We start from the raw sequence: 23,811 nt of genomic DNA, 5'->3' as shown, positions 1-23,811 counted from the left end.
TTTTATTAAAGAAATCGCCAAAATATTGAAGAGGCATTATGTGTCTACACCTATCATCAATCTTACTTAGCACCGAGGACGCCGTTTCCAAATATTATCACCAACAGCCCTCACTCCGCTGCAGCCGACACTCACCACCATCCATTTTTAAAAATCCATTTACGCCGAGCCTTTCATCCAAACCCATCAACAACCATTTCCTCCCTGCAACAGTGGTTTGGACTGCCCGAAACGTCCAGCCAAGCCAGGGCTGGGTCCTGCCAGCAGGGAGACTGCAGACTGCGGTGCTGGGCAGAGCAGGGCAGCTCCTGCCGCCGCACGCTAAAGCTTTCCGCCTCCTCCCGAGTGATTTAAGAGGGTTCGGGACCCAGATAAGACCCCGCCCTTGCAGCCACGACCCCAAAACGGGAGGAGGAGAGAGGCGGCCTCAGCTTAGCAGAGCCAAGCCTTTGGATAAACAGGCTGCTCCTCCCCAGCGGCCAGCAGCGGCCGGGGCTGGGCGAGCGGCGCGTCGCGGCCGGTGCGCGCCGAGCCGCTCCCAGGTGGGTCTCCGCAGCTGGGGACCGCGGCTCTGGCTCCCGGAGGGGGTGGGGGTGGCGGCGCGGGCCGCGATCTCGCTCGTCACGATTCACCAAGCAGAGTGGGAAAGAGGGAGGGACTGGAGGCAGAAAACGGAACGGAATCAGGGAGCTCGGGGAATAAAGAAGGCAAGGAAGGGGAGAGGGAAGGGGGGAGAAGATGATGGGAGTGAAGAATGGGGGGGGCAGGGGAGGGTGATAGGTGCAGAAGGGGAGGGTAATGGGCTGCAGGGGGTAAAGGCGAGGTGAAAGGGAGGGATAGGGTGCTGGGGGTTCGGGAAGGGGGAGGAAGAAGGAATGGCGTGAAGGGGGGGATGGGGTGAGGGGGAGAAAAATGGGGGTGAGGAGGGAGCGGTGGGGTGGTAAAGAGGGAAGAGCGGGATGGGGATGCAGGGGCGGGATGGGTGAAGGAGGACGGGGTGAAGAGGGGAAGGGTGGGCTGCAGGGGGAGGAATGCGGGAAGGGGAGAGCGGGGGAAGCAGGGAAGCGGGCGCCGGCCGCAGGAGGCCGGGAGGGACTTCCCTGAGAGGAGGGCGGCGCCGGAATAACGGGACCCTCCCAGCCCCGAGCCCCCAGCCGGGCGGGGCGAGCAGCCGGCGCCGAGGCCGGGGCGCCGCGGGCAGGTACGGTGCCCCGCTCCTGCCGGGCAACCGCAGCCCTCGCCCGCGGGAGGACCCCGATTCCACTTACTCTCTCCGACCACGGCTTTGAGGCCAATGGGGGCCATCGCGCTGCGCGAGTCTCCGGGTTTCGAGTCTCCTCAGGCGACGCCCGCGGACACGGCTACCTCCCCGGGTCCGCGCGCTCTGCCGGCCGCAGCCCTCTGCTCCGCAGCCGCGCTCGGGCTCGACTGACGCGCGGACTCGCCGCGGAGGCGCGGCGCGAACCAGAGCGAGGCTGCCGACCGGCCGGCGCGCGCGCGCGCGGGCGGGGCTGGCCGGGGGCGGGGCCTTGTGCCAGCCGTCAGCGTCACCCGCGCGCCTCCGCCAATCGCACTGCGGCCCGGGAGCCCGGCCCCGCCCTCCGAGATGCGGCTGGACGCGAGGCGGTCCCTGGCTGGCGCGAAAGCCGCGCCCTCCCCCTCACCTCACGCGCCGCGCGCACTCTGGCAGTCGCGCGCTCCTGGGGCGCAGGGTCCTAAAGTCCCGTGCGCCGCCTCCGCACCTGGCCACAGGCTCCTGACAAGCTCCCTCTTCCTGAAACCGCGTTATGTCCTGTCTTTCCTCTTCCTGGGAACCCTCCATTTTCGCCTGCCCACATGAGGAACTCAGAGACTCCTAACCACAACATAACTGGAGGTTTATCGGCATCATCTCTCTCTGGGTACCTATAGCCACATACCCACCATTCACTGAGCTCTCATGTGTCAGACTCCACGCTAAGCGCTTTACTGCATCATCTCAATAAATCCTCACAGTAATTAAGAATTGTTTTTAATCTCTATTTTTAGATGAAAACAAAACAAACAAAAAAAACCCGAGGCTCAGAGAATTGAGCACTAGAGTTGCTCTCAGGCTGTGTAACATTCATTAGCAAATATTGAGTGGTCTCCCACTACTCTATGCAAGCTACTATTCCGGGTGTTGGAGCTACAGCCATGTACAAGGCACACTCGGATCCGAGTCTTTGGGCACTCAAAAGGCTAGAAATCTCGAAGTCCCAAGTCTGATAGGAATATGCTGTATTCCAACTCAGGTCTCAGCATCTCCTTACAGGAGTCCACATTACCAAAGTGGTCCCAAGCCAGTTTTTGATGGACTTTTTTTTTTTTTTAAGATTTTATGTATTTATTTGATAGAGGGCGAGAAACAGAGAGCACAAGCAGGGGGAGTGGTAGGCAGAGGGAGAAGCAGGCTCCTGGATGAGCAAGGAACGCGATGCAGCACTTGATCCCAGGACCCTGGGATCATGACCTGAGCTGAAGGCAGATGCTTAGCCGACTGAGCCACCCAGGTGCCCCTTTGTGGACTTTCTTTATTGATGAGGAAGGTTATTTTTGAAATATGGCACTGGACTCACCTCTGGCTTCAAAGAAAAGCAAATGAGTTGAGCCAATTAAAAATCAAAAAGGACAGGAGAGCTAGAAATCATAAAATCAGTGAATACTCATTAAAATCTTGGAACAACTCTGTGAGTTAAGTCCTCTTTTCTTAATATTATTAAGAAATGTAATAATATTTACAGATGAAAAAAATTGAGATTCAGAGAAGCTAGGAGCTTTGCTAGTAAGTGACAAAGGAAAGATCTAATTCCAAAATCTGAATTCTGAATCATTATTTTACACCAAGCAGTTAAAGAAGCTGAGGCCCATAGGAGGACTTTCCAAAGGCCACACACAATGAAGAATGGCAGAGCCAGGACAAGAGGCCACATGTCCTAGTTCAGCGACCAGCCCCAGGGCAGGAAGATTTGACCATCTTCTTGTCCCCACCCCAATCTACCCCAACAGAACTTTCACATGCTTTCACAGGGAGAGTAAGTGCTTGCCTATCATTTCGTCTGGGCTCTGCCTGTTACCCAAGGAAGGTATTGATAGTCTCAGGGTGCATTTGGGGAAGGGGGAGATAATTTGTAAATGTGAGGGAGCCTAGGATGCACTTGTAAGGCTGCATGCTCCCCCCTTAGCCAGCAGAGATTGCCCTCAAGGAGCCAGTATTCTAGCTGAGGAGACAGACAGGAATCAAGGAGTCAGACACAGCATTGAGTTACTGTCCTAATAAGTGATGAAACAGGACAGGGGCTGTGAGAGTGAGTAACAGAGCACGTGACCCGGTGGACCTGGTGAGGTACAGTCAGGGCAGGCTTCCTGAGATGAGTAAAAGGTAGCAAGAGGGGTCTGGGACAGTGTCCCAGGCAGATCTACAGAAAATGCAAAGACCAAGTGTCAGAAAGGACTCTGGCTTTTCCAGGAACAGAGAGGGGACCAGTGTGGCTGGAGGAGAGTCTGAGGGGCAGGATAGAGAGGAAAACCCCGAGGGGTAGGCCTCACTGCAAGGCTCCAGGACATTTTGGTAGCCTGGAATCTGTGTGGGGACTTCCTCAAAGGTCACAGACAATAAAATATAGCAGCTTGTTATTTTCTGCAGAGGGAAGGACAAAAAAAGAAATCTTTTCCTGTGGATGTGTACCTGAGATGTTCACTAGGGATGGCAAAAATCAGAACGGATGCTATTCTAAATAGGCTGGTTGAAAAAGCAAGTGGGGTGACAGACTGTGAACTCACTCAGGAACCCCTGACTCTGGACTGGAAGATTGGAATCTTTCCGTATGTGAAATCCAAGACCTGTCTCGAGACCTCCTGACATCGCTGAGCCTTGGTTTCAACATCTGTGAAACAAGGACAATAGAACTTCCTGGCCTCAGAGGAGGCAGCGAGATGACCTACACGTTAAGGTAAAATCCTCCATCAGTCATCATGCCTATTGCCCTTTGCTTTGTATTCTTTATTTGCATATACGTTTGATACACCCCAGGCACCACGCAAAGGGCCCTCATGAATTTTCATTGAATTCTCACTACAGCCCCACGAGGTCAGTGCTATTATTATTTATTTTTCCTGGTGCGCAGGGAGGTCAAGTCACTTGCCCAAGGTCACATGGCCCTAAGCGCAGACCGGGGACTCGCGCTCTGACTTTCTGGTGCCCAGGGGAGAACATCCAACGTCCAGGCGCAGCCCCAGTGCCCTGACCCTCTCCTTAGAGAGGTCTGGCTGTGTGGACTGCTTGCTGGGAGCATATCAACAACCAGAACCTGGACCTCTTGGGAATTCGTACCCAGGCTAGCCCTCAGCGCGGCTCCCCAGCCCAGCGCCCCAGCCCAGCCAGAGCGCGGGGCGGGGCTGCGGCCGCAGGATGCGCTGGGCTAGTCCGAGGCCCGGCAGGTGCGCTTGCAGCTGCGCATGCGCGGCCTGCAGCCTCTGCAGAGCCCTGGTGCGGACTAGCCGCTGGGGGTAGGAAGAGTCCTGTGATTTACGCACGGGTCATGTGACGGCAGGGAGCCTGCTTGTGGGTTGGCCGCTGCACCTCCAGGAGACAGGCAGGTGGGGGGATGGATGCAGAGTGGAACAGGAAGAAACTGGAGGTCTGAGCATAAGGGTGGTGAGCAGCGTGGAGGGACTAAGAGACAGGAGAGAGGGACAGACGAGCCAGAAGTGGCAATGGGGCTGACCAAGTTGAGCCAGAAGCAACCAGCGTAGTTGTTGCCACCAAACCTACTGATACTGTGGACCCAGTGGCTTGGGTCCCCTGCACACCCAGGGCCTGTTGGAGAGCCCTTCTTTCACAGTCTCGGGCTTGCACCTAACCCCCTCTGCTTTAAAGCCTCATCATCAACTGCATTTGTCCACGTTCACCTCCACCCCTTCCCATGGCCACTGGACATTTAGATTCCACTACATTCTTTTAGTAGCAGATTCTAAAGACTTCAACAAGATAATATTTGTAAGATTCTTTTTTTTTTTTTTTAAAGATTTTATTTATTTATTTGACAGAGATAGACAGCCAGCGAGAGAGGGAACACAAGCAGGGGGAGTGGGAGAGGAAGAAGCAGGCTCATAGCGGAGGAGCCTGATGTGGGGCTCGACCCCGGAGCACCGGGATCACGCCCTGAGCCGAAGGCAGACGCTTTAACCGCTGTGCCACCCAGGCGCCCCAATATTTGTAAGATTCTTTACCTAGTACTGGGTACCTAGTAAGGACCCAATGAATGTTAGCTATTAATATCATTAACAATAACATGAAGCTGTGTCCTGCCTTTGTTGCAGCTGTAGATTCGTGGCAGAGAATGAAAAAGTAATTGTCTCCATCACAGCCACCCACAGTCCTCAAACCTACAAAAAGCTGCTGGGCCTAGAGTCCTTAAGTTTGGTACATCCTTGGCCCCTAGAGTGAGTTAACAGATTTTTGTATTTGAGTTCAGAATATAATATCGAAAGGGCTTTTTTTCAAAGTCTAGGCCAGGGTCTCAAATTCAAAGGACTGTAGAGGCCATGTGGAAGGGAGTAACCACCCAGAGGTGGCCAACTGCCGACTACATGCCTTGCCCAGAGGGGCAGTCCTTACTCAGCTCCAGTCAATAGTTTTTCATGCAGCAGCCAAGGGTCTTGATGGTAAGAATTGTGACATCTCCCAATGGTTAAGTATTGCTATGGACTAAAAATATTTTTTTAGTAACACCACCATTGGCCAAACAAAAAACATCTGAGGACCACATCCAGCCCCCAAGGCACCTGCATGCAAAACTCTGGGGAACCAAAGGGAGAGGTTGGAGTCCTCCATTTGGCAGGTTCCCAGAGAAGCCCTGACTTTTACTCCCCTCACATAGAGCCCCATTGTGGGCAGGGCTCTGGACAGGCATAGTGATAGTGTGAATGCCTGACATCAACCACCAAAACCTTTCCCACTCAGCCTTGAGAGGCAGGAAAGAGTCCCTTTGCTCAGCCTGGCTCTGGGGCAGAGATTAGGGCCAGCCACTTTTCAAATGGACTAGTGAACACTGTAGTGGAAACCTCTACAGATGGCTGATGTGGACAGTTCAGACTTGCCTGGACTGTGAGAATCCCAGGAATAAGGAAAGAGCTATCCCCGAATGCCAGATACTAGAAGTCTCAGTGACCTCAGCCAGTGGGGGCTTAAAGCTATTTGTTTTGTTTTGTTTTTTTGTTTGTTTGTTTTAAAGATTTTTATTTATTTGACAGCATGAGAGCGAGCACAAGCAGGGGGAGCGGCAGGCAGAGGGAGAGGGAGAAGCAGGGGCCCTGCCGAGCAGGGAGCCCAACATGGGGCTCGATCGCAGGACCCTGGGATCAGGACCAGAGCTGAAGGCACATGCTCAACTGAACGAGCCACCCAGGTAACCCCTTAAAGCTGGTTTTATTTGATTTAGAAAAATAAAGAAATATGGCATTTTTTACACCGTGGGTATCAAAGAGCAATTTGTGTCTTTTACACTTTACATTAAATTGTTATAGGATCTCAGAGGAAGGAATTTTCATTCCAACTGGGGAAATAGTTTTGTTTAGATGTGTTTTGCTTCTGGCCAGTTTGACTAGAGAGATTCATGAAAGAAGTAGCAGTTTAGCTGAGCCCAGAAGATGAAGAGAGAGGTCAAATCCAATCAAGAAAAGAGGATGCGGCGCCTGGGTGGCTCAGTTGGTTAAGCATCTGCCTTCTGCTTAGGTCATGATCTCGGGGGGGCCTGGGATTGAGTCCCGTGCTGGCCTCCCTTCTCAACGGGAGCCTGCTTCTCCATCTCCCTCTGCTGTTCCCCCTACTTGTGCTCTCTGGCTCGCACTCTCTCTCTCTCTGTCAAATAAATAAATAAAATCTTAAAAAAAAAAAAAAAAGGGAGCATAGACCCGTGGTTCCCAAAGTGTGTGCTGAGGCACCCTGAGGTGCCACAGCAAATTAACAGAAGCATAGTAAAATATTTTAAATTTTGGAGAGAAACAATGATATCATCTGTTGGACACTGAAAACTAGTAGCTGGAGTAGTTCATAGTTTCAACATCAGACTTTCCTACATTCCTTTCTGTGACATTTTATCTTTGTAAAGCTGGGTTTTCATCAATTGATGTGACACGAAGCACATAACCCATGCAAATCAATGCGGAGCATGAAATGAGAGAGTCAATGTCTGATGTGATTCCAAGTTCTGAGAAGATGCACATATACTTTTCGTAAGTAATGGTGGTTACTTAAGAATTCTGTTTAAATATCTTTTCTTTCAATTTATGGGTATTATTTTTTCTTTCCTTTTTTCTTTTTAAAGATTTTATTTATTTATTTGAGAGAGAGAGAGAGAGTGAGAGAGAGAGAGAGATCATGATAGGGAGAGAGACAGAGAGAGGGGGAAGCAGACTCCCCACTGAGCTTCGAGCCCGTCCTGGAGCTCGATCCCAGGACCCTGGGATCATGACCCAAGCCGAAGGCAGAGCCCAACCAACAGAGCCACCCAGCCACCCCTCTTTCCTTTTTTTTTTTTTTTAAGATTTATTTATTTATTTAAGTCATCTCTACACCCAGTGTGGGCCTCGAACTCATGACCCTGAGATCAAGAGTTGCATGCTGATGTGGACAGCATGTGACCCTGAGATCAAGAGTTGCATGCTCTCCCAACTCAGCCAGCCAGGCTCCCCCCCTTTTTTTTTTCAAATGCCCATTAAGTTGTTAGGACAAGTTGTTCGGTCCTAACTACTTACTAAACAAAGCTGATAGGTATTTGTTTTGGTCTGGGATGCTATGAGAAAAATGACAGACACAGAGGCTACTGTCCTTGGGAACCTCTGGCATAGGCCAAGTGTGGTGGTATTCAGCAATGCAGCAGTATTTACTGAGCACCTACTATGCGCCAGACAGCATCCTAGACACTGGGGATGCAGCAGTGACCAGGAAAGAAAATTCCCATTGGTCATGAAGCTGACATCGTAGAGGGAGAAACATAATAAATAAGTAAATGATAAAATTATATAGTGTGTTAAAAGGTGATAAGTGCTATGATAAAAATAGTAAGGTGATCAGGAGTAGGCCTGGGAAAGGGCAGAGGATAGTTTTACTTTATTTACTTTATTTTATTATTATTATTTTCTAAGTAGGTGGAGCCCAATGCAGGGTGAAATTCACAACCATGAGATCAAGGCCTGAGCTGAGACCAAGAGCTGAATACTTAACTGACTGAGCCACCCTGAGCCCCTAGTTTTGCATTTCAAAGAGGAGAGACAGGCAAGCTGGGCTTCAATGAGAAGGCTTTGGATATGAGTTCAAAAGTCAGAAGGCAGGGACACCTTCGTGGCTCAGTTGGTTAAGCCTCTGCCTTTGGCTCAGGTCATGATCCCAGGGTCCTGGGATAAAGGGCTCCAGGCTCAGCGGGGAGTCTGCTTCTCCCTCTGCCTGCTGCTCCCCCTGCTCCTGCACTCACTCTCTCTCTCAAATAAATACATAAAAATCTTTAAAATTAAAAAAAAAAAAAAAGGAAGAAAGGTCAGAAGCCAGATACGGTGTCCCTGTCAGAACATAGGCTATGGATGACACCAGCAAGAGTGACTGGGATGACCCAGCTTAGGGTTGGTTATGTGAAGGACACTGGGAAACACTCAGTTTAAGGCTGAGCAGAAGGAGGGGACACCAGAAGGAGGCAGGAGGGAAATGGCTGGAGAAGTCTAGGGGAGCTGGGGGTGCACAGAGATGGGTTGGCAGAAGAACAGCTGGGTGAACCACAGATCAGGATCAAGGGCACTTTTTTGAATGGGGGAGAACCTCTCTTTTTTAAAACAAAACATTTTAAAAACACAGCAAAACAATAAAGCACATTCCCATGTGTCCCCTCCCCCAAATAAAGAAGAGTTAATGGTTTGCTTTAGAATGTTGTTGTTGATAGAAAAATAGATCTGGTTATATAATGTGGAATCCCTTTCCTCCCGAAACCCTGCTAAAGAAATAGCAGGGGAATTATAAAAAGTTTAAATCCGTAAGGACGCAAAGAACGGGGCATCGACTGGCTCAGTCGGTAGAGCATGTGACTGTTGATCTCAGGGACCTGAGTTTGAATCCCACGTTGGGCATGGAGCCTATTTAAAAAAAAAATTGCAAAAACAAAAAAAGGACACAAAGAACAGAAAAAGGAGGGAATGGAAGATGAGAGACAGTGACAAAACTCTGGAAGATGGACATGTAGCTAAGGGTTAATGACTGCATAGAGAAGAGGAGGTGGAAACATGAATCTTCACAAAGAGACCAGACTCAGCCACAGAACCGCGGAGGAAGCTCTGGATTCACTGGTACCAGGTACTCGGAAGGTGGGAATGAGGGGTAGGGCTGAGTAAACAAAGGACTGGTAAAGACATGGGCAGTCCTGCCACCAGGTCCCTGCCCTCACCCTGCAGAGCCGGGTGACCCCCCTCCCCCAGCAGAATCGTGAGGAGGTGGAACAGGAGGAAGAGGAGGACGTCAAGGACAACAGCAAGCCTGTGGGGGACCTACTATGTGTCAATCACTATTCCAAGATCTTTACATACATCGATCCATTTAACCCTAACAGTCGCCTGTGAGTTATTTACTATTATTATCCCCATTTTACAGAAGAGGAAACCAAGCCATTTGTCCAAGGGCTCACAGCCAACAAGAGAAAGGCCAGGATCCATACCGTGCCATGTGGGAGGTGAGGATGGACAGGAGAACACGGTGCTCTGTGGTTTGGACTTCATTTCTCTCTCCATGAAAAGCCATGGAAGGTTTTCAAGTATGGAAGTGACATTTATTTATTTATCCATTTAACATTTAATAAATATTCATCAGGTGTCTGCGGTGTGCTGGGCACTCTGCCAGGTGCTGAGGACTCTAGGGTAAGCATATAGACACAATGCAGGGCTGAGCCAGGGCAGGAACAGGGAGCCAGCGAGGCCTGAGGAGGGCCACCCAGTCCAGCCACGGATCTGGAAAGGACTCTTGGGAAAGGTGAAGGTGAGATTTTGAGGCTAAGCTGAGTTTGAGTGGGAAAGAGGGGTAGGGATGACGGGGTGTATCCTGAAGAGAAGCAACAGCAGGGCAGAAGGCCCAGTAACCCATCCGTGGCCGTGTTGGCACAGCCCACGTCGCAGCCGAGCGGAGGCTGGATCAGAGGGGAAGGCACCAAGGGAGGCGAGGCTCAAGTCAGAGCTCTAGAGTCTCTGGGAATCTTCTGGGGTGGGCATGGGAGGGGCTGAACATAATTGAGGTGAATCAAAATAACACTTGCCATTTCCTGGGTGCCCTTGTTTACCAAATGCTTCAAGCACAAGATCTCATTTAACCCACCTTGAAATGCTGTCAAGGAGATATGATGATTTATATACTTTGCAGATACAGACACTGAGATACAGCACATCCTGGAGCACATAGCAAATTCCTGGCTGAACCAGGATTTGAACCAGGCACGTCTGAGCCCAAAGCCTGAACTCTTAACCACACGGTTCTTTTTTTTTTTTTTTTAAGGTATTATTTGTTTGAGAGAGAGAGAGAGTGCACGTGCAAGCGAGCATGAGAGCAGGGAGGGGCAGAGGGGGAGAGAGAGGGAGAAAATATCTGAAGCAGACTCTGCCCTGAGCACAGAGCTCAACGTGGGGCTCAGTCCCACAACCCTGAGATCATGACCGGAGCTGAAACCAAGAAACCAAGAGTTGGACGCACAACCGATTGAGCCACCCAGGTGCCCCTTAACCACACAGTTCTGTTGCACCTTCAGATTTCAGAGCTTCTTTGAGCCAGGCACAGAAAGGTACACTGTGATTCCATGCGTTAGAAAGCTTCAAGAACCATCTAATCTATGATGATAGAGCTATCACATGGGGGCGGAGGGCAAGGAGACTGACTGTGAAGAGAGATGAGAGGGCACCTGGGGCTCTGGAAATGTTGTATCTTGTGTCTTGACCTGGCTGGTGGTAACATGGGTGCATATTTGTATAAAAGTTCACCAGGCTGCTCACTGAATTAGGTACTTTGTTGGATGTATGTTATACTGCAATTTTTATTGTTTTAAGATTTTAAAAAATATATTTTATTTATTTATTTGAGAGAGAGAGTGAGAGCACGTACAAGCCAGGGGAGGGAGAGGGACAAGCCGACTCCACGCTCAGCATGGAGCCCAACGTAGGGGCCCGATCCCATGACCCTGAGATCATGACCTGAGCTGAAATCAAGAGTCAGATGCCCAACCGACTGAGTCACCCAGACACCCCACTTCAATTTCAAAAAATTTGTTAAGGTAATCTTTGCCCAATGTGGGGCTCAAACTCATGACCCTGAGATCAAGAGCCACATACTGGGGGCACCTGGGTGGCTCAGTGAGTTAAGTGTCTGCCTTCAGCTCAGGTCATGATCCCAGGGTCCCAGGATGGAGCCCCGCATCAGACTCCCTGCTCAGAGGCGAGTCTGCTTCTCCCTCTGCCCCTCCCCACATACATGCTTGCTTTCTCTCTCTCTCAAATAAATAAAATCTTTAAAAAAAAAAAAAAAAGAGCTACATTCTCTTCCAACTGGAAGGCACCCCATGTTATACTTCAATTTTCTTAAAACAGGGCTTTCTGGAAGAAGTGCCGTTTGAAGTGAAATGGAATCATTCTTATGATTATTATATTATAACCATAAACCAAATGCTTGTGGCATACCAGACATACCATTTGTTGAGTGCTTATGATATGTCAGGCACTGAGCTAACTGCTCTACATGTAATTATTTTGTTTAATCTTTACTGTGGTCCTGAGTAGAGAAGTATTATCCTGCCCATTTTACAGATAGAAAATTGAGGTTTTAAGAATGAAGTGACTTGTCTGGGTCACACAGGAAGTGACTTAGCTGGAATTCCGGCCCAGGTTTGTCTGACCTCCCCAAGTCTGTGCTCTTGGCACCACCTGCTCCCCCCACCCCCTCGGGGAGGGGAGGGGTGGGCCTTGGTTTACAGAGGATGAGGCAGGAGAAACCAGAGAAGGCTCTGAGCACATTGGAGATGCTATGAGGCATGACCGCTTTCGAGGCTCCATACCTAATTTCGCTTTCGTAATTGTGTTTTCCCTTTCTTAAAGACAGCACCCACCACCCCTTATTGTGGATGCTTTAGGGTTCTACCTGCAGAACCTGCATCTGCCCTGGCTCTGACAGTGGCTGGGAGGATGGCTGCTCCATCAGGAGAATCTCCATCAGGAGAATCTAGAGTGTTACTTAGCAATACCTTAACCCCTGCTCCAGCTCATGGCAGGGCACCCTGGGATGTCATCACACGCCAACCCCCCCAACACCAGTGTCTTGTAAAGCGGACCCTGAAAATCTCAGAGCCTAAAAAAAGCAGGGATGCCCGCCCCTCCCAACTCAGATTAAACACAGGCTGTCTTTCCGGCCCCTCCAGCTTCCTGCCTCCTCTCCACGCCCCTCCTCCCTCCCTCTCCTCTCTTTGTCTACTGTCTTCCCACCTCCGCTTTTCCCTACTCACCCCTCTCCCTGACAGCAGCCTCCTTCCCACCTTAGCCCACAGAGAGTCAGAGGCCCAGAGCCCTCCCCACCCTGCTTCAGACCCAGCAGGACTCTCAGCGCTCAAAGTCTGGTCCTGCCTTGATGAGTGGCCCAGGCCCGGCACTTTTTCCCTCCGGGTATCAGTTTCCCTCCCTCCCATTTATGCATAACCTGGGCCCTGGGCTCCTTGTCTTGAGTCACACTGGGTGTCTCCCACTCTCTTCTGAGTCAGGAAGCATGTAGACAAGGGGGTCCATCTGGGGGACCTGGCTTCCCTCCTCACCAGCTGGCCACTCAGGGCCCTGACATTAGGCAAGCAGGGAAGGCAGGCTTTGGGTCCTGGGTCTGATTGTCCACAAGCTCAGGGCTCACTGCCCAGATCTTCGGGGCATCCCTGTTGGGGTCCCTGGTGGGGTCTTCTTGACCCCCAACTCCCTCCCTCTCTTCCTTCTGGGTAGTGACCCTTCCCCTAGCTGTGGATAAGCCCCCCCCTCCCTTAAACACATCACAGCCACACCCTGTATACGGCAGGAGCTGTTTGAGCAGATGTTTAATATACAAAACAAAAATAACAGTTATTTTGTTGAATGGATCCCCGAGACATTGAAGCATCTGTTTTCGACATCCCACCCCAGGGCCTAAAAATGCCTGCCGCCTTCCATGGCAAAACCACGACCACCCAAGAGCTGTTTGAGTATATTTATAAGTAGTTCTCTGCCCGGATTCACTGGAAGGCTACAAATAGTCCCCCACACCCCCAACCTTGCCTCTGATGGGGCCTCATGAAGGAGGAGACAGAACCTGGCATTCTGCGTTATGGGCTATGGCTTACTTTTGTTCCCCCTTGGTGTTTTCTTTGCTACGAACAAACCAACCAACCTATTTTACTCTAGAGATAAATCTCTTGGATTTACAGTTTTACTATGAGACCCATATCTTGCTACCCACCCCCCTACTGCTGGCCCAACTTTGGAAGCTCGCGTTGATAGAGTGCCTGTCTCCAAATTCTCTGCCAGGGCTGTGTCCATCACCGTTCCCCATCCCTGCATTTTCCCCTCTGACTGCAGCAGAGAGATCCTGGAATGATGTCATCAGACTGCGTGTATTCGAGTTTTGTGTATTTTTTTTTCTCACTTTTCATTACGCAAGTAAGACGGTACACCTCTGTTAAAAATATCTCAAAAATAGGGGCACCTGGGTGGCACAGTGGTTAAGCGTCTGCCTTCGGCTCAGGGCATGATCCCGGCGTTACGGGATCGAGCCCCACATCAGGCTCTTCTGCTATGAGCCTGCTTCCTTCTCTCCCACTCCCCCTGCTTGTGTTCCCTCTCTCGCTGGCTGTCTCTATCTCTGTCCAATAAATAAATAAAATCTTTAAAAAAAAAATCTCAAAAATAAAATAAAAAGAATTTTTTACACTAAAAACCCCATGGGACACAGTTAAAGTTGTACTCAGGTGAACATTAGCAGTCTTAATGCTTTTATTTATGAAAGACTCAAAAGTAAGTGAACCAAGGATTCAACCTAGGAAATTAGAAAATCGAGTAAAATAAAAGAAGAAAGAAAAATAAGATGAAAGTGGACATTAATGAAATGGGAAAAACATGCTAAGAGAATAAATAAAACTTGTTTGAAAAGAAAAAAGATCAGTTTAAAGAGACCGATAAAATGAGAGAAATCTTAACTAAAGGAAAGTCCGAAGAAAGAAAGCAAAGAGAGAAGGTAAAAATATGCAACATTAGGAATGAGGAAGGCAATACAAACACAGATATGGATGTTATTATTTTTAAATATTATAGTAATAAATTGGAATAACAAAAGGAAATAGATTATTTTTTTTTAGCAATACATAAACTTTCAAAATTTACCTAAGAAGTAGAAATAACAGACTAAGAACCATGGGAGGGTTTAGAAAGACAATTAAAGAGATTACATCCCAAAAGACTCTGGGGACAATAATAGGACAAACAGAGGCACCTGGCTGGCTCAGTTGGTAGAGCATGTGACTTTTGATTTCTGGGTTGTGAGTTCAAGCCCCATATTGGATGTAGAGATTACTTAAAAATAAAATCTTTAAAAAAAATAGGACAGGGCACCCGGGTGGCTCAGTTGGTTAAGCATCTGCCTTCAGCTCAGGTCATGATCCCAGGGTCCTGGGATAGAGCCCCACATAGGCTCTCTGCTCAGCCGGGAGCCTGCTTCTCCCTCTCCCTCAGCTTGCCACTCCCCCTGTTTGTGCTCTCGCTCTCTATCAAATAAATAAAATCTTTTAAAAAAAAATCAAAGCCATGAAAGAGAGGGGAAAAGAGACAGAACTATTCCAGATTCAAAAATTAAAGAAATATTGGGGCACCTGGGTGGCTCATTCAGTTAAGGATCTGACTCTTGGTTTCAGCTCAGGTCATGATCTCAGGGTTGTGAGATCAAGCCCCGAGTTGGGCTCTGCGTTCAGTGTGGTGCCTACTTCAGATTCTCTAAATCTCCTTCTGCCCCTCCCCCTCTCTAAAATAAATGAATAAATCCTTTTAAAAATTTAAAGAAATATGACAGCCAAATGCACTGGAAGCTACTTGATTAGATTCTGGAGTTAAAAAGAAAAAAAAACACAGCTATAAAGACATTAGGACAGAGATTCTGAATACAGACAGTGCGCTAGGGGCCCCTGGGTGGCTCAGTCTGTTAAGCGTCTGCCTTCGGTTCAGGTCATGATCCCGGGGTCCTGGGAACAAGCCCCGCATCGGGCTCCCTGCGTGGCCAGGAGCCTGCTCCTCCCTCTCCCTCTACCCCTCCCCCCTGCTTGTGCTCTCTCGCTCACATGCTGTCTCTCTCTCTCAAATAAATAAATAAAATCTTTGAAAAAAAAAAAAGACAGTGTGCTAGATACTATTATTACCTTCAGTTCCTGCTGGATGGGTAATGGAATTTTCTTGGTTGGGATAATGGGATTTTGTTTATGTAGAAGAATGTCTTAAATCTTAGGAGATACTTTTTAAAAAATGTGCTAAAGAATAGTGTTTGATGTTCGCATTTCACCTTTCAAGTAGTTGAGCAAAAAAATTTTAAGTGTGTGTGTGTGTGTGTGTGTGTGTGTGAAGAGCAACGCCGCTATGAGTGATGTGGGATAAGAGACTTCATGCAGTGTGGGTGCTGGTGGAATAGACTGTGCAAGGCCTCTATACCTGTTGGTAGTTGGAGAGATGGAAGTGGCATGCTTGAGGGCAAGGACACAGTAGAGCCCACATCTTATCTCTCACCCTCTTCAGCCTCAATGACACAGGTGACCTGCAGGAGTACTGGTGTCCTTTGCCATGGCTGCACACCTACCTGATCCCAGTACTCAGACAAGTTGAAGGAGAAGACCTGGCAGGAACCAGGGAGGCTACAGGCCCAGGATGCCCAGAATGCCCAGAACCGACAAGGCGAGTTAGCAGATCAGCGATAGCCACGTGTCAGCTACAGCAAGAGCCTGAGGCCTTCCGTCAAACCTCAGCGCATGAAAAATGGCTGCTCCTTCCACATCTTGAGCAAATTGATTCTGTGGCCAACCCAACTTGGAACCACACAGGGGAGAGAATTCTAGGAAACTTGGTTCCAGCTAAGTTGACACAGGACAAAGTAGAGCATTAGTGTGTGTGTGTGTATGTGTGTGTGTGTGTGTGAGAGAGAGAGAGCACAAATGTGACAAAATGTTAACAATCGGTGAATCTAGGTGAAGAGTGCTTAACCTTTCTATAAATTTGGAATTTTTAATAAAAAGTTAGAGGTGGGAAAAGGCACCAGGCCCAGATGGTTTTGCAACTGAGTTTTATCTAACCTTTAAAGATCAGATTATTCTTAGGTTATATAAACTATTCTAAACCACAGGAAAAATATGGAGAGTTTGTAATCCATTTTACTAACATTACCTTAGTACTAAAACACAATTTAAAAAAAAAGAAGAGGGATGCCTGGGTGGCCCAGTTGGTTAAGCATCTGCCTTCTGCTCAGGTCCTCATCTCAGGGTCCTGAGATGGAGCCCCACGTCAGGCTCCCTGCTCAGCGGGGAGTCTCCTTCTCCCTCTGCCTCTGCCCCCTCCCTGCTTGTGCTCTCTCTCTCTCTCAAATAAATAAACAAATAAAATCTTTAAAAAACAAACAAAACAGAAGCAGAAGAGAAGAAAACTATAGATCATTTTCACTTTTGGGTCCCAACCTCCACCCTTGAGAATAAGAGGTTTTTGTCACTAGGAACATAGTCGATTTATTACATAAATAAACTAAAGAAGGAAAAACACAAATAACTTTCTAACCAGAAAACCATGTTATTTCAGCATTGCCTGAGCTCCCGTACCACGCTCTACACTGGGAAAGCTATAATGGTTTGTACAGTGGAGTTTCCGCCCTTTTGAAAAATCACAGGTTTCCTGTAGTTGAGCCTTCAGTCAACCAGAGGAAGATTAAAGAGAGACCACAATTGGGTTCTAAATCGGAAACAATGACATTCCAAATGGCATTGGAAGAAGAGTGAGGGTGAACGAGAACCCAGGGCTGAGAAGTGTGAGCTGGAAATGAAGTTTGAGCTCCTAGCCCTTTACAGATAGGAAAATGGAGCTCCGGAGAGGGGAAGGGACTTACCCAGTTTCATAGGACGCCCACCCAGCCAGGTTAGCATGGACTTTAAGCACCCGTTCCACAGCTCCAGAAAGCAAAAGCCAAGCAAAGACTATTTTCTAAAACGAAGCCGACCCTACCACCTGCAGGTCGGCGGGAGGCACAGCAGGATCCTGGGGGCCAGAACGAGGGGAGTGGGATTGGTACTTTCCCTCTTGCCTCAGGTCCTAGTTTTGTTTAAATGTTCGATATTTTATTCATCATGGAATTTTTGGCATTAATTTTTAATTAAAAATACTTCATTAGGGATGCCTCAGTGGCTCACTTGGCTAAGTGTCTGCCTTCAGCTCAGGTCATGATCTCCAGGTCCTGGGATCGAGTCCCGCATCAGGCTCCCTGCTCAGTGGGGAGACTGCATCTCCCTCCGCCTGCCACACCCCTGCTTGTGCTCTCTCTCTCTCTTCGTCAAATAAATAAATAAAATCTTCCGAAAAATACTTCATTAATGGGGTGCCTGGGTGGCTCAGTCACTTAGTTGTCTTTGGCTCAGGTCATGATCTCAGGGTCCTGGGATGGAGCCCCATGTCAGACTCCCCAGTCAGCATGGATTCTGCTTCTCCCTCTCCCTTCCCTTCTGCCCCTCTCCCTGCTTGTGCTCTCTCTGTCTCTCTCTCACATAAATAAATAAAACATTGGGGTGCTTGGGTGGCTCAGTTAGTTAAGCGTCTGGCTCTGGGTTTTGGCTCAAGTCATGATCTCAGGTTCGTGAGATCAAGCCCCACATCGGGCTCCGTGCTCAGCAGGGAGTCTGCTTGAGGATTCTCTCCCTCTCCCCTCTATCCCTACCCCCACTCACCTCTCTCTCTCTCAAATAAATAAATCTTAAATAAAATCTTAAAAAATACTTCATCAAACTATTATTTACCTTGATTATTGAGATTTTTGGCACATACCCCCCATCCTTAAATTTTGCACCCTAGACTAGTACCTCACTTGTTTCCCATTCTCATTGCCTTATACTCCTAAAACCTGGAATCTTCATTCCTATTCTCATTCCCTCCCCCAACCCAGCACTGACATCTCATCAGAGGATCTCATCTCTTTTGTAGTAAGAACACAGGCAAAAATCCTCCCTCCCTCCCTCCCTCCCTCCCTCCCTTCCTTCCTTCTTCCTCCTAGCTCCTCTATGCCAGGTGCTGTATTAAGTAGACAGAGGGTCTCTGCCCTTAGGCAGTTATCAAGTAAGGAGGCATCCAGAAAATGCAGTGAAGTGTTACAAGAGATTTAAATGGCCGAGAGAAGAAGGACTGCATCTGGGATCATGGGAAGAAGAGTCTAGATGGGTTCCGTCCTATTTCCCATCCATACCTGCTGCTTCATCTATGTCTGAACCACAAATAACAAGTTATTAAGCACTTCCTATGTGCCCAGCAGTAGTCTACAAGCATTAGCTCATCAGATCAATGGCCCCTTGTGGTAGAGATAACGCTTTTACCTTCATGTACAAATGAGGAAACGGAAGCTCAGAGATGAAAGTCTTCACTCAGAGTTCCACAATTGGTAAGGGGCAGAACAGTGATTCAGTCTGAGGTCTGCCTGACTCAAAGCTGATTCTTGTAATCATTATTTGTCATATTTGTCGTTCAGCAAAATTGGTGCATGCCTACTATGTGATAGGACCTGTTTTAGGGGTGGGGGATACAGCCATGAAGAAAATGGTTAAAAATTCCTGCCCCCATGTGGCGTTCACTCTGGTGAAGGACTGGCAATAAACATGTAATTAAATCAAGAAGATAATTTCAGATAATAATAAGTGTCATGAAAAAACCCAAGCAGGGTTATGGGATAAAGAATCTGTATGCCAGGCAGCCTCTGCGAAGATGGAGCATTTGAGATGAGACTTGAATCTAAGGAATCTACCATGTGGATATTGGGAAAAGGAAACAAGAAGTGCAGAGGTCCTGGGGTAGGGCTAACCTAGGCACATTTATGGAACAGACCAATTGGTGTGGCTGGAACACAGGGAACAAGGAAGAGGGAGGGAGGCTATGAGGTCTGGGGCCATGTCACACAGTTGACCGTAATAAAGAGCTTGGATTTTATTCCGAGAGCAATGGAAAGCCTCTGGAGGGATTTAAGCCGGAAGGAGATGCGATGTAATCCATGTTTTTAAAGGATCACTCTAGTATGTGGTTTGACAACCTATTGCTATTTTAGGCCAGATGATTCCTTGTTGTAGGGGGGCTGTCCTGTGCCTTGTAGAATGTTTATCCCACCCCTGCCCTCTACCCACTAGATGCCAGTAGTACACTCCCAATCGTGACTACCCAAAGTGTCTCCAGACATTGTCAAATGTCCCCTGGAGGGCAAAAGTTGTTCCCAATTGGGAATGACTGCTGTAGTCATAAAAGCAAAGAAGGGTCCTGGAATGTTCCCTTGAAAGAGCTTGCAGAACCTGACAGCTAAGTGCAGTGCCTCATCTCAGACTGGACCCTGCATGGCGACGGGAGAATGCAAGGTGCTACTGAGTCAACTAACACAGCAAGAACATGAGTGTTTGGGGCACCTGAGGGGGGTGGCGCAGTCGGTTGAGGGTGTGACTCTTTGTTTTGGCTCAGGTCGTGATCTCAGGGTCGTGGGATCAAGCCCTGTGTCAGGCTCTGTGATCAGTGTAGAGTCCGCTTGAGGTTCTCTCTCCCTCGGCCCCTCCTGCTGTGCACTCTCTCTCTCTAAAAGAAATACGTAAATCTTAAAAAAAAGAATGTGAGTGGAAGATTAAATAGAAGTATTGAATCAACAGTAATTCCACCAAAGTTGCTAACTGTGCTACAGTTACGTAGGAGAGTATCCCTATGCTTAGGAAATACACACTGCAGTCTTTAGGTATAAAGAACCATAATGTAGGGGCATGTGGGTGGCTCAGTGGTTAAGCGTCTGCCTTTGGCTCAGGTCATGATCCCAGGGTCCTGGGATCGAGCCCTGCATTGGGCTCCCTGCTTGGTGGGAAGCCTGCTTCTCCCTCTCCCGCTCCCCCTGCTTGTGTTCCCTCTCTCGCTGTGTCTCTCTGTCAAAATAAATAAAATCTTTAAAAAAAAGAACCATAATGTATAAAGTCTATGCTTAAATAATTCAGAACAAGTTATAAACAAGCATAAATACATACACATGCATGTGTGAATGTTAAATAACACACATACATGTATAATCCTACAATATATGTTTATATCTATACATTCTTATGACATGCATGCAAATGAGTATGTATATATAGGTATATATATCTCCCCAGGTTAGGAAATAATAATTTTATCTGAGCAAAGGGTGTACAAGTGTGTTGCTTGTACTATTTTCATTCTTGCAACTCTTCTGTGAGTTTGAAATTATTTCCAAAGAAAAAGTTCAAAAAATTGCTCTAGTTTCCTACGTGACAAGTGGACTGGGACTTGGTGGGTCCTTCGGCTTCCCGAAACTCTTTGGGTGAACCTCTGCCTACCCGGCGACCCAGCAGCTCCGCCTCCGCGCATGTACCTAACTGGTATGAGTGTTTATGTCACCTGAGACTTGTACCGGGAGGTGCGTGACAGTGTATTCTTACTAGCCTCAAATGGGAACAACCCAAAAGCTCCTCAACAGTAGAAGGGATAAATGAGTGGTAGCTCCGTAACACGATGGAACAAATACACACAACACCACAGTTAAACCTCAAAGATGTAACACTGAGCGTAACAAGCAGACACAGAAGAGTGCCCGTTATATGGCGACGCCCTTTCTTTGCAGTTTGACCCCAGGCCAAATGGATCTGTAGTGGTCGGGATTGGAATATAGGTTACCTGTGGGTGGGGAGAGGGACCAGGCTGGTTTCTGGGGCTGGAAATGTTCTGTTTCTTGATCTGGGTGGGTGTCACCTGCCTGATTACACACATAAAATTTGATCAAGCTATGCACTTAGGATTTGTACAATTTATTGTCCAAAACTTTTATTTAATAATAATAATAATAAAGACCACTGCGGCTTCTGTATAGAGACTAGAGTAGGGGTGACTGGGGGAGCCACAGGGGGGAGAAGAGCAAAGAGGAAGTGAAGTGAGAGAAAGAGAGGGCTCAAGAGTGAACCCCAGATGAACAACTGGCGGGGGTGGGGGGTGCTGCTGACTTAAGATGGGAGGTCTGGGGGAGGAGTGGGACCACTGCACCCCTCCCCGTCCTCCCTTTCCCCAGGCCCTGTAGAAGTTAGATTTCCCTCCACAGCCGTGTCCCAGTCACCGCCAGGGGGCAATAGGGCCCTTCCTGACTGACAAGGCAACCGGAAGCCCGCAGTGGGAGCTTCTGCTGCTGGGGACAGCTGTGGGGCATGGTGCCTGGGTGGCCTCCAAGTCACCGGCACACTGTATTCCTTGCAGAAGAATCTTGTAGAATGGGGATGGAAGGAAATTAAAACCTAGAGCCCTGGAATCTGAAAATCGCGACTCCGGCCCTTTATGTTTAGGATGGGGCCAGGCTCCTCAAGGTGGCCATGAGGTCTTGCTGCTGGCATTCTCCACCTCTACCTGCCTCCACTCAATTCTCCCCCCACCTCTGGGAAGAGATGGGCTCCCTGCAGGTGCACCCTCTCACACGTGTGCTGTTTCTGCAGCCCGAGCCTCTCCTGTGGGCATCCAGCACATGCCTCAGGAGTCACTCCAGGATCCTTTCTTGACCACAAATGTGGGTCAGACTGGCCCCCTCTCCATCTTCCATCATACCCCTTTCTCCCTAAATTATATTAGTCAATCTACCTGATTCTTCAGCTCATCTGTGGCTCTGAGAGACAAGGGAGTGCCTGGCATGGGCTCTAAGAATATTTGTTGGATGAATAAAAAGACAAATAAATGAGTGAGTGAACCTAAGGTTGGAAGAAGATAGCATCTCAGTTAATCCACTTGGGGTTTTGAAGTTAAAGACCTGGGTTCAAGTACAGACAATGCCACTTATGAGCTGTGTGACCTTGGCAACTGTCCTAACCTCTCTGGGCCCCAGTCCCCTTTTCCAATTATCATAGTTACTATACAGTTTCAGTGATATGACGCATGTCAGTCCCTTAGCCTAAAATCTGCATATAGCATATGCTCAATAAAATGAGAATTTTTTTTTGGTGTGTGTGTTGTTTAAAAATGTAAGGGTGTGTGTGTGTGTATACAATTGTATCTGTTTCTGTAGGCTATATAATAAACTGTTTGCTTATGTCAGGGAGTGAAATTGGGAGAATAAGGTAAAATTTTCTTTTTGTGCTTTACATACTTCTGTGGCTGAATGTCTTAGGTTAAGCATATTTCGTAATCACACGGCCTTTAAATGAACAATGAAATCCAATATCACATGAAAGAATCCCCAACATCATTAGTCATAAGAGAAATGCAAAACAAAACCACCATGAGATACCACCCGTCACCAGTTGAAAGGCTAAAATCAAAAGGCTTGGGGCGCCTGGGTGGCTCAGTCGGTTAAGCAACTGCCTTCAGCTCCGGTCATGATCCCAGAGTCCGGGGATGAAGCCCCAAGTTGGGGCTCCCTGCTCAGCAGGGAGTCTGCTTCTCCCTCTGCCTCTACCCCTCCCCCCACTCATGCTCGGTCATACATGTGCGCCCACGCGCGCTCTCTCTCAAATAAATAAAAATCTTAAAAAAAAATCAAATCAAAAGGCTTACCAATACCAAATGTTGGCAAGAAGGTGGAGCAACTGGAGCTCTCTCACACTGTTGGTGGGGGTAGGAAATGGGACAACTATTTTGAAAAAATGTTTGGCAGTTTCTAGTAATAAGCATACTTCCCCCATAACCAGAAATTCCACTCCTAGCTATGACTCAGGCACCAGGAAGAAAGAGAATATGTGGCTGCAAAAAGACTGTATGCAAATGTCCACAGCATCTTTATTTATAATAGCCAAAGCCTGGGAGTAGCCCAAACGTCCATCAACGGGAGGATGTGATAAACTCTTTATGGTGTGTCTACACAGCGGATGCTACACAGCAGAAAAAGGGGATGAACTGCGGCTAGAGGGGACAACACGGGTGAATCTCAGAAACATGATGTTAAGCGAAAGAAACCAGACACGAAAGAAAATGTACTGCATTGCTGTTTCATTCCATTTATATGAAGCCCTAGGACAAACAACGGATTTACAGTGAGAGTCAGAACAGCGATCACCTTTGGAGGAGGATGGCCTGGCGTAAGAGAACTTCTGGGGTGCTGGAAAGGTTTCACAGCTTGATCTGGGTGATAGTTTCACACATGCATATGTAGACGAAAGTGGGGCACCCGTAGACCAAGTGGGGCGCCCGGGTGGCTCAGTCAGTTAAGCGTCCACCTCTTGGTTTCGGCTCTGGTCGTGATCTCGGCGTCCTGGGATCGAGCCCCGCTGTGGGCTCCACACTCAGTGGAGATTCTCTCCTTCTCTCTCTCCTCTCTCTCAAATAAATAAATCTTTAAGAAACCCCAAAACCTCATCAATCCATGCACACTGGTTCACAGCAGCTTTATCTATGACACCTCAAAGCTAAAACAACTCAGATGGCCATCAGTAGGCAAGTGGATGAAGACAGTGTGGTACAATCTTACTGCACAGGGTAAGCCAGCCATAAAAAGGAGTAAACTACTAATACAACACCATGGATGAATCTCAAAATTATGAT

General features: G+C 48.2%; 1 protein-coding gene across 5 annotated transcripts in view; it reads right to left on the bottom strand.

The window, feature by feature from the left end:
- STXBP1 (syntaxin binding protein 1) overlaps nucleotides 1-1,507 on the bottom strand; it is a 69,943-nt gene extending 68,436 nt beyond the window's left edge. For 2 of the 5 annotated variants that reach the window (XR_008959995.1, XM_026514009.4), the window contains exon 1: nucleotides 1,269-1,507. Coding sequence is in view for 4 of the 5 variants with exons in the window: in XM_026514009.4 (XP_026369794.1) it covers nucleotides 1,269-1,305 (37 nt within the window). In the remaining variant the exon portion in view is untranslated. The remainder of the gene's footprint in view (nucleotides 1-1,268) is intronic. The other 3 variants (XM_026514011.4, XM_026514010.4, XM_048223176.2) reach the window with 3 other exon arrangements.
- Nucleotides 1,508-23,811: the final 22,304 nt, after the last annotated feature.

Source organism: Ursus arctos, unplaced genomic scaffold (assembly GCF_023065955.2).
Source record: "Ursus arctos isolate Adak ecotype North America unplaced genomic scaffold, UrsArc2.0 scaffold_18, whole genome shotgun sequence".
NCBI lineage: Eukaryota > Metazoa > Chordata > Mammalia > Carnivora > Ursidae > Ursus > Ursus arctos.
The sequence above is the reverse complement of the archived record's forward strand: the minus strand, read 5'-3'. Positions and strand labels throughout refer to the sequence as shown.